Genomic DNA, 14,315 nt, shown 5'->3' with positions numbered 1-14,315 from the left:
AATAAATGTTATTCAAATAAAGTCTAATGTTACAACTAATTATGGATCCCTTTAAATCACCCAGGAGTAGAAGTCACATCTGCCAAAAAATAAGTCATAAAGAGAAAATAATACTTAAATAAGTCTCATCTGACTATAAGTCGCAGGACCAGTCAAACTATAAAAAAGTGTGACTTATAGTCTGGAAATACGATATATCTGACAGAGTAGAAGCCAAAGTGAGGAAGTTCGGCTGACTCACTGCAGAGCTGCTCGATGGTGGCCCACTGCTCAGACTTCTTCCAGGTCTGGGCCAGATCCTCGTTGGAGGTCCTCACTGCGTCGAGCAGAAGGCCGATGCTGTCCTGCAAACACAAACTCATCTGTTCAAACTCGACTCGGCACAAACAAAAAAACATCCATTTCTGGAGCGACGGACGCAAACTCACTCTCAGCGGCATGACCTCATTGGTGACAAGGAAGAGGAGCAGGTGGAAGTCTGACACGATGTCCAGGAATGAGGTGGAGGAGCACTGCGACAGGTACGTCGCTAAACTGTGGAAATCCTGAAAACAAAAAGGATGAGTCGAGTTTTCAACTGACCGTTATTCTGTGGAGTCACTGAACTCAACAAAGCATTTAACCAACTGTTTTTGTTTTTCTTTACACAAGGAGTTTATTAATGTTTTTAAAAACTGTGTTTTTTATCACCAGTAGTCTCTTTGATGATGCTTTTAAAACTGGACAGAGGAAATGTAAATAAAATGTTTTCTAACTGTCCTGTAGAATGGCACTTTGATTAAAATTAAACACAGAAACTTTATTTCCCATAGATTTGAAGAGTAGGTTTCAAACTGGCAGCACTTACTTGCGTCTCTCCGAGGATGTCCCGGTTTTCGATGGGGAAGCGTTGCGTGGAGGTGAAGGTGTACTGAGGGTCCTTTGGAAAAGTTGTTGTAATCTGAAAACAAATACAGGTAATAAGAAAGAAAAGCTCTATGAAGCAGGTTTGTCTGTGGGGAGGACATAAAAGTTTCAAGGTGGCTACAGAGTAAATGTGTGACTCACGTCTATGATGAGATACTCTACGGGAAGAGGCCGAGCGAGAAACGTGACGTCATTGCCAAACTTGTCTTTGTCCTGTTGGTTTAAAACAAAACGTGAAACAAAAGACAGTGAATAATTACTCAGCAGTAACGCCTGCGCTCCATTCGTTTCGCCCACGTGTGAGAGTCTGACCTTGAAGAAGACGTCTGGGACGTACTGCTCGGGGCTGGACTCTTTAGCGTAGCCTAGCTCAGGAGCATCTTTGCAGGGCAGCAGGCACTCGTCTCGCACCAGAGCCATGCACTGATTGGACACCTGGTATCCTTCAAAATGAACCTGGTTATCTGGACCGCCTGCACACARAACCATCACACAACATCACACAAACTGTTTTCTGTTGGATGGTGTCTTTAAATGACAGATTAATTCAGTTGTAAAATCACGTTTTTTCCAATTAAGACTGATTGCCAGGGTGAAATCTTATCTCCCCACTAAAGACCTTGAAAAGGTGATTCATGCTTTTATTACCACTTGTTTTGATTATTGTAATTCTTTGTATGCTGGTTTGGATAAACCATCTCTGCATTGCCTACAGACTGTCCAGAACACAGCAACTGGTCTTTTAACAGGTACTAAAAAGCATGAACACATAACCCCGGTCCTGGCTTCTCTCCACTGGCTTCCTGTTCACCTGCAAATTAATTTTAAGATTTTATTGTTGGCTTTTAAAGTTTTTAAATGGTTTGACTCCATCATATTTATGTGATCTTCTTAACATCTACACTCCAGTCAGAGCACACAGGTCTACCAACCAGTTTCTTTTAGATGTTCCTGGATCCAAGATGACATCTAGAGGTGATCGGGCTTTTGCAAYAGCCGCTCCAAAGCTGTGGAACAGTTTACCTCTTAAAATTCGGTCAGCTCAGACGGTTGAGGTTTTTAAATCTTTACTGTAGACCCATCTCTTTTCTATGTCTTTTGATTAAGACCAAGTTGGTGGTTCAGTTAGAGCTTTTTATATATTAGTGTGTTTCTGCATTGCATATTTGTTTTGATTTTGTTACAAGTCTTGTCCTGTACAAGTCTAATGCTGCTTTATGACACTGAAAGAAATAATTGTTGAAATAAAATCTGTGTTCAGACTTTATCCTTCTATCCATCACAATAAAATGTATCTTGTTTTAACAACTGCTGTAATTAGTTGTTTCAAATATAATTTTTTTTTACATTTTAGTATTGAGAGACGTTGGTTTTCTTTTTTTAAATCACCAGAAAAAATATTTTGCCCTCAGTTTTAAGTAAATTCAAAGAAAATTTAAGAAATGACCTGCTGCAACAACGGTCACAAACTTGGAGCCGAAGAATCCGTCTCGTGAGAGCCTGCAGGGGTTCGAGTGTTGGTTCTGGAAGTACCCGGCTGTGATGCACTCCTCTGCGCTCAGATAATGTGAGTCCTGACAAATGCATCGGAACATTTAGATYAAATTAGGGACAAAAAAAAGCTGGTTTATTTAACAAACAGGCCGAAGGCTCACCTTGTTTCTTGAGTAGCGGACAGTACCTATCCTCGTGTCCTCAGACAGCAGGTCAGTGAAGATCCACCCCACCTACAAAACAAAAAAATGAATCTGATGGTTGCCGACAGACCATCTGATTCCTCCTGGTGTTTATCCACAAACCCGACAGTTCTATAATTATTGCAGCGCTCCGACTCAAACCGTGAGGCGCCTAAAGGACGCATCTTAAAAAGGCCCACCTTGCAGAGGCCCAGTTTGGCAGCGATTTCATCTACAGCTGCAGCTTTAGGATCCTCCAGCAGCTCCAGGCTGTTCTGCGTCGCGCTCTGAAGCACCCCGGAGAAGATCAGGAGAACACATTACAAACTGAAGACACGAGAAGACAAACCGTGTCCAGGGGGACATCTCACCTGCGGCGGCTCGTAGATGGCTGCCACCTCGGCTCTGATGCCCAGAGGGATGTCTTTGTGCTCGGTGTACCTGCCGTACAGGTAGCCCATCCTCTGACTGCCCGTTTTCCTCCAGAAGTCCAGGAAGCGATCCGCGATGGTGTGGTTCTCAAACATGATGTTGTCCACGTGTCGGTATTTCTGAGACAGTTCAAGTATGGGAGTCAGCAACAACATATAAATCTATGCCTAAACGACTGAGCTTTAATAAATGAACTAATTAGTAGGGAAGGGTAAAAAATCGATTTCATTTAAATTTGGGAAAATCGATTCACAGGGCACGAGATCGATTCTTTCCCATGGTGTCTTGTGCGCACATCTGAAAAGTGTTTCTATATTTTGTCCCTCCTGGCTTGCCGTATATTTACCGGTACATCCGGTTGACGTTAGGTGCTAACATTAGCTTTCGATAAGCTTTCTGGGGCAAAACAAAAGAAACTAAAGAATCACTAACGTTACCAGCGGACACTTAACAGAACTTAAAGACAACAGAAACCATGGTGACTTTTGTTTACAAGATTTGCGCTCCTACGTGGTAGAGAAAACGACGTGGGGTTGACGAGCGGCTCGTTAGGCGCTCGAACCAAACAACTGTACGTAAACATCTGACTGAACTGTTCTCCACAGCATGTAGAAATGTGTGAAAGACAACATTCTAAAAATCGTTTACTTTTGTTACCAATTTTATTTTTATACTTTAAGAAACGTCTTAATGAAATCCACAGCAATGAAACGTTGTAGTTGTATTATTTGTTTTAATAAGTTATAATTAATAAGTTTTAATAAGTTATATTGACCATAACAGAAGCTAACAGCAACATTACAAACATACAGTTTTCATACACTCAAGGGGAGTGGGCAGAAGTATATTTATATTAGTGCACCTCTTCTCCTGCAACCTTATTCCATCACTTCTTATTCATCAAGAAAATTAATAATTTCTTTAAAATGAATTCCTCCAACAACACTGTCACCTGCAACTCCTTTTTAATTTAAAACCTTTTAATTTGTGAAAGTTTTCCTTCAAGATTAAACTGTTTAATTTAAAAGTTTGTCCTTAAAACCTGTTATTTATGTCGAAGAGAAAAAATAGTGATTTTGTATTTTACAACAGTTGAACCATTTTCATTTTTTAAGAGCAGATTGAATCAAATCGAATCTTAATAAACGATTCAAAACCTTATGAATCGAAATCGAATTGATCTAGAGAACTGTTTCTCAAAGTTGGGGTCGGGACCCAAAGTGGGGTCCTGAAACATCAAGGTGGGGTCCTGACAAGATTTTCTGAATTAATTACATTTTTGCCTTAGTTGTTACAAAGGAGTGAGGTTAGTGTATTTAAAATGGATAAATGTAGTATAAAAATATTGTTACTATGCCCATATTTTGTTGACCTGATACAAATGTTTATCATCCAAAAACAGTTGGGGGCACAGGTCTCTGCTACTGTTATTTTGTGGGTCCAAAGCTGAAAAGTTTGGGAACCACTGCCCTTTGGTTCCCAAAGTTGGGCTTGGGACCCAATTATGGGTCATGAAGCACCTTGGATAATCTCCAGAAATCAATTTAAAGGGTAATAAAATAATTGCTGATGTAATATTTTCCTCATAACTATTACAAAAACCCAAAATAAGTATAAATAAGTATTTATATTTGTGTACAAGCTGTTTAGATTGTCAAAAAGCCTGTGTTTTTAGGGTTATTAACAAAGTTCATGTACTCAGACCAGTAATATTTGGGGTCACAAGTTTTTGCCATGGATATTTTGTGGGTCAGAAGATAAAAAGTTTGGGAACCACCGATCTAGAGAATTGCCCACGATACCCAGCCCTACGAATCAGAATCCTTGTTTCCAGGTGTCATCGTGGTGACGTACCTGTCTGTTCAGTGTGATGGCACTGGGCTGACACTTGGTGCAGATCCCCTCGGGCCACGGAGGGTGGCCCTCGCAGCCCGACTTTATCTTACAGCTGATGTTCTCCAGAGCTGCGAACTTCCCTCTGCGGGAGATCAGAACCGCGTTAGAACCCAACAGAACTCTCCGCTCGACATCAGCTCAATCAAAACAAGCGCCTCACTTATCAGCGCCTCCCGTCAGCTTGCGGAGGTAGGCGTGGAATGACATGTGCTTCACTGGGGGGTCGAGGTGATTCAAGTAGTCCTCGTCAAAAGGCTGAAAAAATAAAATAGAAATAAAAAAAAATAACAGAATATAAATCGTTCATGTTTGCTTCTCTTAAAATAGCAGCCATTAAATTTTAAGCATAAGAGGCCTCACCTCTAATGGTACACAGTGTACACACTTTCCAAGAGCACCGTGACGACATCTGGAACAAAAATCAAAACAGATTCATGAAGTTTCCCATGTCTGGATTTGGTTTGGTCATCTGCAGCTGGTCTGCTTCTTACAGCTGGGCGTCTCTGTTCCGGTAGATCTTGCCGTCCTGCTTGGCCAGATACTGATCGATCTCGTCCTCCTGGACCTGGGGCGCCGAAGAGGACCGTGGTATGGAGGAGGATGAAGAAGACGACGACGATGAGACAGAGGGGAGGGATGAAGAAGAGTGTGGGGTGGCCGTGTCCATGACCTCCCCAGAGGGGGAGGAGGAGGAGGCAGCAGAGGGGTACAGAAACAACATGTCTCCATGCCTGCAGACAAMATCCTAAGACTTATTCTCCTCCACATAACGAATAAACACTTCTCTTGACACTTCCTGAAGCTGAGCTCTGAAATCCAAACTTGTGATTCTTTTACTTTTCACTCACTTGATCTTAAGCAGGCTGAGGGTTTTGTTTTGGGACAGAATCTCTCCGGTCTTATTGCGGTTCAGATAAACAGAGAAGCCGTTGGAGTTGAACCCAAACTCTTTGGCGACCTGTAGAGGACAGAAACGTTTCCTCATCAGTTCAACATCTTAGGTTAGTCCGATTTAATCGAACTCTAGTTCGTTTGCCTGGAAAGTCCGGTTCATTTGTGTAGGTGTGAACGCGTAATTGAACTCTGATTCGGACCAAAAAAGCGAACTCTGGTCCGCCTGAAAACCTAGGTCTCGGTTCGATTGAAACGCACTCTGGTGCGGTTTGACTGCATGTGTGAACGCTAAGCGGACCAGAGACAGCTCCAAAAGCAGGAGGCGGACTATAACACAGGTCATTCATAGTAATAACAGTATTAAATTTACTTATATGGTGTAAATTCCTCGCTGGACGACTGTATAAGGTGGACATCATGACTGTGGAGCTGGACGCGCCCCTTCTCGATTAACACRGAGCTTCCTCAGCCGCCTTGTGTGCAAAACAATAACCTCTGTGGTTCCGCCTCATCTTCCTCTCATGCTGAGCTCGTTAAAGACTATTTGTTTAACACATTTGCCAAAATCAAGAAATAAACCTTACAACCACTAAAATGTAACGTTACTATTGTTTGTTTGCATTTTGTGAATAAGGAAGCAGCGCTCCATGTCTTCCTCTGAGGTTTTCATGTTGATTCTTTAGTGGTTGTTTGTGCAGCGCCCCCACAGGTGAGGGCGGGAACAGGTTGTTTACAGGGTTTAGTTCGGTTGAGAAACTGCAGTGTGAATTCAAACCGCACCAACAAAAATTGTAAACAAAGCTTACCGTTTTGGTCCCCAATCGAACCGAGTCTACCGGACTATCAGGTGTGAATATGAGCTTAAAGTTAGCCTGGACTAATGGGAGTGAAAATAGTTCTTCCTTAAAGAACCATAAAACATCAACAAGTGTGTGAAAGCTGCTGTTGTTGTTGACACCATCAAAAGGCTTCCTCAGTTCAGCTTGTTCAGATCGCCTTAGTCACTTTACACTTTGCAAAATAAAGTTATTAGAAGACAACTGAGTGGGCTGATAATTCTTGCATCTTACGGCACTTTGYCACATTCAGATAGTCAAGCTAATGCTTACAGTCAGCATGTTTATCAGTTAAGTTGTATATAAATGTAGAGATTGCTGGACAGTGAAATAATGTGCACAGCCTTGGAAATGGTTTTTGTAAAGGCACACCAAAAACAGGTYGAGATTTTCAAAAATGGCTGCTCAAAACGTGGTCAAAATTTAGAAAATGCAACAAAAAAAATGGGCATTTTTTTCCCCTCATGTTTGACTCTCAAACGATCTGAGCCCAGTGTGATATCGCTCCAAGGGATTTTGAGAAAGAAAAACTACCAATTTATCTTTAAAACCAGCATAAATAAATAACACAAACTCTAAGTTAAGGAATCTGATGTCAGACAGCAGGAAAAATATCAACAGTTTCATTTTTTTCTCCTGTTATTGCAGCAGAAATCTAACCTGCACAACTCAGACCATTAGACTATTTTTTCTTTCACCCACTGCTGGCAGCTGATCAGYAGGGAATAAAATCCTCTCCTCCCATTGATCTGTAAACTATTCTATCCTTCTGCAACACAGATGGATGAAATATTAATGAACTGCTGCATCACTTTGCTGGGGCCGCGTGATCTATTTCAGGATTTCTAAGCCAATGCTGCAAAGTAGTCTTTACTGTTGGAGGTGCYAAGTGTGAAACAGAGAACAAAATAGAAACAAGAAACAAAAACGTGACAACAAATTGTGGTATTTACTACCAACATTTTTCTGGTTTAAACAGTCTCACACCATGTCAGGCCTGTAAAACAACCTGTCAAACTGCTGCCTTAGTGTTGCTATGAGGCATTAACTGCAGTCTATGAATGGAAATTTCCCCTCACAAGCCTTGTGTGACTGCTGGAAGCCAAAACAGACAACGGGAGCAGAGCAGGACTGACCTGGTACTCTCTCCATAAAAAAGCAGTCATAAACAAAACCCCTGCTGGTTTAGTTGTGTGTGTTTTTAAGGGACTTTGCTCCTTTAGTTTTACCTGTTTTATTGGTATTGCGTTGCAAGAGCAACATCTTGCTCAGATTAGGACTCTGCATCTTTTACCACAAAGGCTGATCTAACTCCTGTATTTTAAATTGCTAATTTGTATTTATCTTTAATTATTTACCCCTCAGAGCCATGAGCAGAGGGGACAAGGCGAGCAGCTGGGATACAACTTGTACCTGAAATAAACCATCTTAAACTCACATCAGTTATAGATTAATGGATCGTTACACGTAGGTGTAATTCAAAGAGAAGACAAGCAGGCACCAAAGAGAGAAATGAGATAAGCCTAAATTGAAACACTTCAAGCCAAACTCTGGTTTTTAGCTCACATCACAGTTTAGGTTATTTTAAAATGGCCAAAAATTAAACTTCTATGTTGATCTTAGAGGTGTTTCTCTTTTGCTTTCCTTTTGGGAATGGCTTCCTTGATGGAAAAATACTATTTTGTAACACTCAAACTGGGTTATAATTTTTTCTTTTTAAAATTCTAACTAAACAAATTATGTTTATGTAGTAGACTGTTAAAAACAATGTGCTACTGGCACTACTTAGCTCCTTGATAACCTTTCACTAGAAATAATGTAGAATGACTTTTAGAAAATATCTGGAGAGGAAAATCACTCTAAAAAGGTGAAATAAAATTACTTTTTATGTAAAAGATGATGAAGATTCTGTGTGCTACCGGGCTTGCTGTAAAAGAAAAAAGTTAATGTGAACAAAGACTAATTTGTGTTTAACTGGGACCAAACACCCAAACTACAACAGAGTTTTGTCTCTGTAGTCGGTACCTTTTTTAGAAAAGCAGCTGCAGTTTCYCTCTTGGTAGAAATGATTTTCTTCATCCCATCTGGAGACTGCACCCTGATGATCTGCATGGCCAAACAGAAAACTTTATTTAGACATATAAAAGCATACAAGTCCTTTGATTGTTTAAAGGCCATGAGTCAAAACAAGGATGTTTTCTCTTCTTCTCTGTCCCTCTTCTTGAAGTGAGATGACAGCAATGACGGTGCAAAAAAGTAATGTGATCCTAAGTGTATATGTCTGCATTAATCATTAAAACACTTTACAAGCAGAACACTAAGTTAAAGTTATTAATTAATTAAACTTTAAAACAATCTCCAGCTTATTTGTTGGCTTATCCACAGCGCAACTGGCAAGTTTCTGCTAATATTAACTAAGCAAATGAGCAAATCACACAAAATTCTGATATTTTTTATACGTGAAACATTGCATGTTATAAGCCTTTAAGGTCTACGATAGTCACTTATTTTTAATGTGTGTATTTTTTKGGGGAAAAAAAGAGCACTAGTCAGTCACTAGTCTGAGCAGGCCGCAGTCGCTACGCTAATGTTAGCTAACTGTGCTAATTCTGCTGCCTCATCCCACCCGGACTACGGCTAGGCTAACGACCGATAGCACCGCTAACACCACCGGCCGTTGTACTCACGATATTATCCGCCATGTCGCCCGGMTGAAAGCCCACGGTAGATAACGATGTGCGGGTAAACAGTTTCTACTAAAGTCACGAAGTATCACTGGCTGGATGTCAACGAAACTCCATCACAGGACTCTAACACCGGTGTTACACAMATCAGTGTCCGWCCCCGGTAGAAACAAGCGGTGGAGCCGGAAAACGCAGGTTCCACTTTTTGTGTTTTTCCGCATAAACCTTCTGTTTATTCAGTGCTCCTTTAGTTTGAAATATTGTCAGCTTTTCGGATTAGTTTACAATCGAATCTGTCTAAATCCTGGAATTTACTAACCTAAAAAACAAAACGCGGAACCTAAGTTGATGAACCCGAGGGAACGAGGGAGTAATTAACCAATCACACAGAGTTAGAAGTTGTTTTTTTTTAAGTTAGAAGCTTCGTGAATCAACAARATGGAAAGTCGTTCATTTAAAAGACATTTCAGTCTTCGTGACTCTGTCGAAAAAGAAAATGGAGGTCAATATATTTTCGTTGCTGTTTTTAATTACTTAAGGAGAAACATTTAGTTTAACAGCTCAAGAAGAAAAAAAGAGCGAAACGGAACAAAAASCAGTTCWAAGTGTGAAACTTATTTTAWAGCAGTTCTAAGTGTGAAACTTATTTTATAGGACTTGTTGAGTTATAGTTATGCGGTCATACATGTGAAGTTTATTTTGTCCTGATTGTTGTTGTGAATAAAGTTAGCTTCTGACTGGACGAGGCTATCAGGAAGTTGAATCTACAGCGAGTAAACAGGAAGTGACTTGAAACTACAGTAAACCACATCCATGTTAGGAGGATGTTCTGTCATTTCATTAGCTCGGTTTTCATTTAGCAGCTGTTCTTTGTTTCCTCCTTCTGTTTGGCCCATGTTCCCTGAATGTTTGTTCGTTGTGATTGTACATTTCATATCCTGTCCTGCTGACCTCAATCCGTTTTACGCATTCTGTCCATTTTTTATTCTCTAGTTAAAGTTTTTGCTTCTCGTCATCTTCCTCTCCAGCACAGAGGTTGTTCATTATTTTGTAAATAGGCTGTTAGACTGATGAAGTTTCAGGAAGACTAACCTTAACCCTCACAGTTCTAAAAGCGATGTGTTCATGCGCACATCAAAACTCTCTGATTCAGCTTCAGGTGCTTGTATTGTAGTTAATAACAAATATCTGCTGAATTTAACCAGGTGTTTCAATGCCTTCAAATTGCACAATAGTTTTAGTGGAGAAACTTGTCAGTTTGGTTAAAACAATTAAATAAAAAAAATTTCTGTGCAGAGTAATTCTTGTGCTATATTTTTTTAATAAATAAATCTCCTCAGTTGAAAACACTAAAATAACAGAAGAGCTGTTTAAAACCTCTTTACTCAGAATGTCTTCCGTCCTAAGAACACTAAACTGTAACTTTTAATAAAGTCGTGTACAGAAAGCTTATGGATGTTGATTTTTTTGCTCTCCATTTCAAAGAAGAGGATGAGGAGGAGAACTAGGAAGTTTTACTCAAGCAGCTCCTGAAACTGTCAACCTGGCTGACTGAGAACATTTCTATATAGTGAAATTTGTTTTGTATATAGTGAAATTTGTATACAGAACAATGTATGTATGGATGGATGGATGGATGTCAGTCAACCTGATGTTTGTCAACAGGTTGTCTGGCGGATAACCTGAAAAAAAGCCTTATGTCTTCCCCGTATTTGTATTTGGATATAATTTTACAATTTAAATAAATTGGACTTGTCCTCCAGTGAAGCATGAATGGGAGCCATTTTCTCATTTTTGGTTCCTGCAATCAAAACAGACTGGCGGAGAAAATACAAAGTGTAACGAATAAAATAACATATAGGTGTTACAAAGGTTTAATACATTGTGTTATGATTAAAATCACAKTGAAATCACAGGAGGGTCTGTGGATCTGGTCTCTGGGCTGTCGCTCTTGGAGGGGCAGAATAGCAGCTTTCTCCCACTGTGGTTGTGTCCTGGACCTTCTGCTCTTCGTTGCTCATGCCTTCAGCTGCTCTTTCTCCAAGTTGGCCGCAGAAGACCTAGATCTCTTCAATTCTCCCTCTTATACAGTTTCTGGGCTTTATCTCTTCCTCTTTCCTGGTAACTTGTGTTGACTTTAGTTCCAGAAGCCCTCAGTATAGCTAGTATTCTTTGGCCTTGGCTCCATTTGTGGCTCTTGTGTCGGCCTTCATTACTGCATTGCTGGGGGTCAAGTTTGGGGTCAGAAGGCCTGTTTCCAACCCTTACAGCTGCACTTTCAGCTGGGTTTCTTGACAGGGATTTCTACGTGTCTCTTGCAGATGACCAGCAGCTGTTGAAGGTTAAAAAAGAAGMAGAGGTTCCTCATCYGTGCAGCTCYGGTCTGGATCAGCAGAACCMAGAACTCCTCCACWTAAAGAAGGAAGAAAATGAGCTTCCTGTGAAGAGTGGAGATGATGAGAAACCTCAGTTAGTTCAAAGTAAGACCCTGGGCATGTTTTTGATGAGAGRATAACATGAAATAAAGCTCAAAAAAGTTGATTTTACATGATACAGCCCCTTTAAAAACRTTCTGTAGGGTGTCGGTTCAGCTACTSTCTGAAAGTCAGTTAACATGACGTCCTTCTGTCTCCTGCAGGTGATCTGCGGCTGTTGAAGGTTCAAGTGGTTCTTCRTCGATTGAGCTACAGTCTGGACCAGCAGAACCCAGAACTCCTCCACATAAAGAAGGAAGAAAAGGAACTCCAGTGCAGCGAGGAAGGAGAGCAGCTTCCTGTGGAGAGAGAAGATGATGAGAAACCTCAGTTATTCCAGCTTCATCAGATCAAAACTAAAAACAACAGAGAGACAGAAACTCCAACCAGCAGCTCAGCTGAACTCATGAAGACAGAAACTGATGGAGAGGACTGTGGAGGACCAGAACCAGACAGGAACCAGAGTCCAAATACTAACTTACAGCCAAACACTGATGAGAGGGCGTCAGACTCTTCAGAGACTGAAGACAGCAATGATTATGATAAGGATGAAAACATGTCAGGTTCTGGATCTGACAATGAAGACAGTGATGAAGATTGGAGGGAAACCAGGACACCTGGATCAGAACCTCCAGCTAGCTGCTCAGCTGAGCAKATGAAAACAAAAACTGATGGCAAGGCCTGCAGAGACCCAGAACCAAATAGAACCCATAAACCAAATGAAAAGACCTTAAACATTTTAAGGTCTGAAGATGATGATGATGATGATGATGATGATGAAATGTCAAGTTCTCTATCTGAAAATGAAGACAGTGATGAAGATTGGATGGAAACCAGGAAATCTGGATCAAAACCTCCAGCTAGCGGCTCAGCAAAGCAGACAAAAAAGCCTGATGGCGAGGACCGCAGACGCCCAGAACCAGACAGGACCCATAATCGAAATACTCGTTTAAATCCAATTACTGATAGAAAGGCTTCAGATGTTTTAAGGTCTGAAGACAGTGGTGATGACGATGAAAATATGTCAAGTTCTCTATCTGAAAATGAAGACAGTGGTGAAGATTGGAGGGAAACCAGGACACCTGGATCAGGAGTAAAAGGCAAAGTAAGACGTAAAAATGTAGAGAAATCCTTCAGCTGCCCGGAGTGTCTCAAACAGTTTGTCAACAAGCAGWCTCTTCAGAAACACATGACTTCTCATTCAGGTAAAAGCTCTGGCAGTTTGGTGGATAAGAAACTTTCTAGAGAAAAACAMATTAGAGCAGAGAAACGATTTGRTTGTGTTGATTGTGGTAAAACATTTGAATCTCAGACGTACCTTAAACTTCACAGGAGAATCCACACCGGAGAGAAACCGTATACTTGTGAGAAGTGCAGTAAATCATTTAGACTTTTAGCAAGTTTCAGATATCACATGAGGCACCACACAGGAGAGAAGCTGTTTCAGTGTGAGGTGTGTGATAAAAAATTTCGCTCACAAATAGATCTAAAGCAACACACAGCCATTCATACAGGGAAAAAACCGTTCGCCTGCAGTAGTTGTGGTCGATGTTTCAGACTTCGCGGGGATCTTAATGTACACATGATAAGTCACAAGGGAGTGAAACCATTTGTCTGCGGGGATTGTGGCATGCGATTTTCCCGACAGGGATCTCTGAACAGACACTCTAAACTCCATACGGAGGAGAAGCCCTTTGCTTGCGATAAGTGCGACAAAACGTTTTTCCGAAAGCCACATCTTGACAGCCACGCCTTGGTTCACTCAAGGGATCAGAAAGACGACACTAAAGATAGACCGTTTGCTTGTAAAGAATGCAAAAAGAGATTTGTGCAAAAGAAACATCTTAATGCGCACACATTTCTTCACACAGGAGAAAAACCATTCTGCTGCGACATTTGTGATTCGAAATTTGCTCGACCCGATGCTCTGAAGAGTCACAAAATGCGAGTCCACCACAAGTAGAAATCACTTTGTTCTGATGTTTATTATTCTGAGGAAATATTTAATATTTATGGTACTTTATGTCAGAGGTGGTGAAACAGCAGTTTGTCCGGTTGGATCTATCGGAGGAAGTGTGATTGTTATGGAAATATTTATTCAACAAAGACAGAAATATGTGGTCATGATTATTAAATGTGATTAAAGACAGGGATGAAAAAACTTAGGAGCTGGAAGGAAGTGTGGAAGATCTTGAACAATGGGCCTCATGTAAGAACATGTTYGTATTCTTATCCTAAATTTCTCTTACTTTTGTTCGTACAAAGGGTTCGTACGAACATGCCACGTCAGATTCAACAAACTCTTCTATCTTCAGGAAAAGTGTGTAAATGAGCTGCGTAAATTCCACCTGTTCATATCCTGCTGCTCGTGCGCGCGAGAGATTAGCATGATTACCACCCCAAAAACAACATATAAGGCTATGTTTACCTCAGATACAGGGAAGTGTCCATTCATTCATGAAAATGACAGCGAAAATTAAAAAGAACTTTACGAGTTCAGAGATTGAAGTCCGTCTG

General features: G+C 40.7%; 2 protein-coding genes across 2 annotated transcripts in view; one reads left to right on the top strand and one right to left on the bottom strand.

Annotated features, from left to right (window-relative positions):
- Nucleotides 1-9,531, bottom strand: part of nploc4 (NPL4 homolog, ubiquitin recognition factor) — an 11,391-nt gene extending 1,860 nt beyond the window's left edge. Inside the window, exons 1-16 of the mRNA XM_014024344.1 lie at nucleotides 9,328-9,531; nucleotides 8,666-8,746; nucleotides 5,759-5,868; nucleotides 5,402-5,641; nucleotides 5,271-5,319; nucleotides 5,071-5,165; nucleotides 4,869-4,992; nucleotides 2,954-3,133; nucleotides 2,783-2,869; nucleotides 2,562-2,633; nucleotides 2,354-2,480; nucleotides 1,219-1,379; nucleotides 1,048-1,119; nucleotides 848-940; nucleotides 429-545; nucleotides 242-344 (exon numbers count right to left, since the gene is read on the bottom strand). Coding sequence (XP_013879798.1) covers nucleotides 242-344; nucleotides 429-545; nucleotides 848-940; nucleotides 1,048-1,119; nucleotides 1,219-1,379; nucleotides 2,354-2,480; nucleotides 2,562-2,633; nucleotides 2,783-2,869; nucleotides 2,954-3,133; nucleotides 4,869-4,992; nucleotides 5,071-5,165; nucleotides 5,271-5,319; nucleotides 5,402-5,641; nucleotides 5,759-5,868; nucleotides 8,666-8,746; nucleotides 9,328-9,342 — 1,726 coding nt within the window. The 5' untranslated portion in view covers nucleotides 9,343-9,531. The remainder of the gene's footprint in view (nucleotides 1-241; nucleotides 345-428; nucleotides 546-847; nucleotides 941-1,047; nucleotides 1,120-1,218; nucleotides 1,380-2,353; nucleotides 2,481-2,561; nucleotides 2,634-2,782; nucleotides 2,870-2,953; nucleotides 3,134-4,868; nucleotides 4,993-5,070; nucleotides 5,166-5,270; nucleotides 5,320-5,401; nucleotides 5,642-5,758; nucleotides 5,869-8,665; nucleotides 8,747-9,327) is intronic.
- A 160-nt stretch (nucleotides 9,532-9,691) lies between these two features.
- On the top strand, nucleotides 9,692-14,066 carry LOC106529029 (gastrula zinc finger protein XlCGF48.2). Its single transcript, XM_014024342.1, has 3 exons — nucleotides 9,692-9,826; nucleotides 11,646-11,804; nucleotides 11,963-14,066. Exons 1-3 carry the CDS (start codon nucleotides 9,763-9,765, stop codon nucleotides 13,759-13,761), a joined length of 2,022 nt encoding a protein of 673 aa, XP_013879796.1. The 5' UTR covers nucleotides 9,692-9,762; the 3' UTR covers nucleotides 13,762-14,066.
- The last annotated feature ends 249 nt before the right edge of the window (nucleotides 14,067-14,315 follow it).

The sequence above is a fragment of the Austrofundulus limnaeus genome, unplaced genomic scaffold (assembly GCF_001266775.1).
Source record: "Austrofundulus limnaeus strain Quisiro unplaced genomic scaffold, Austrofundulus_limnaeus-1.0 Scaffold419, whole genome shotgun sequence".
In the NCBI taxonomy this organism is placed as follows: domain Eukaryota; kingdom Metazoa; phylum Chordata; class Actinopteri; order Cyprinodontiformes; family Rivulidae; genus Austrofundulus; species Austrofundulus limnaeus.
Note: the sequence above shows the minus strand (reverse complement) of the source record. Positions and strands in the feature narration are given on the sequence as shown.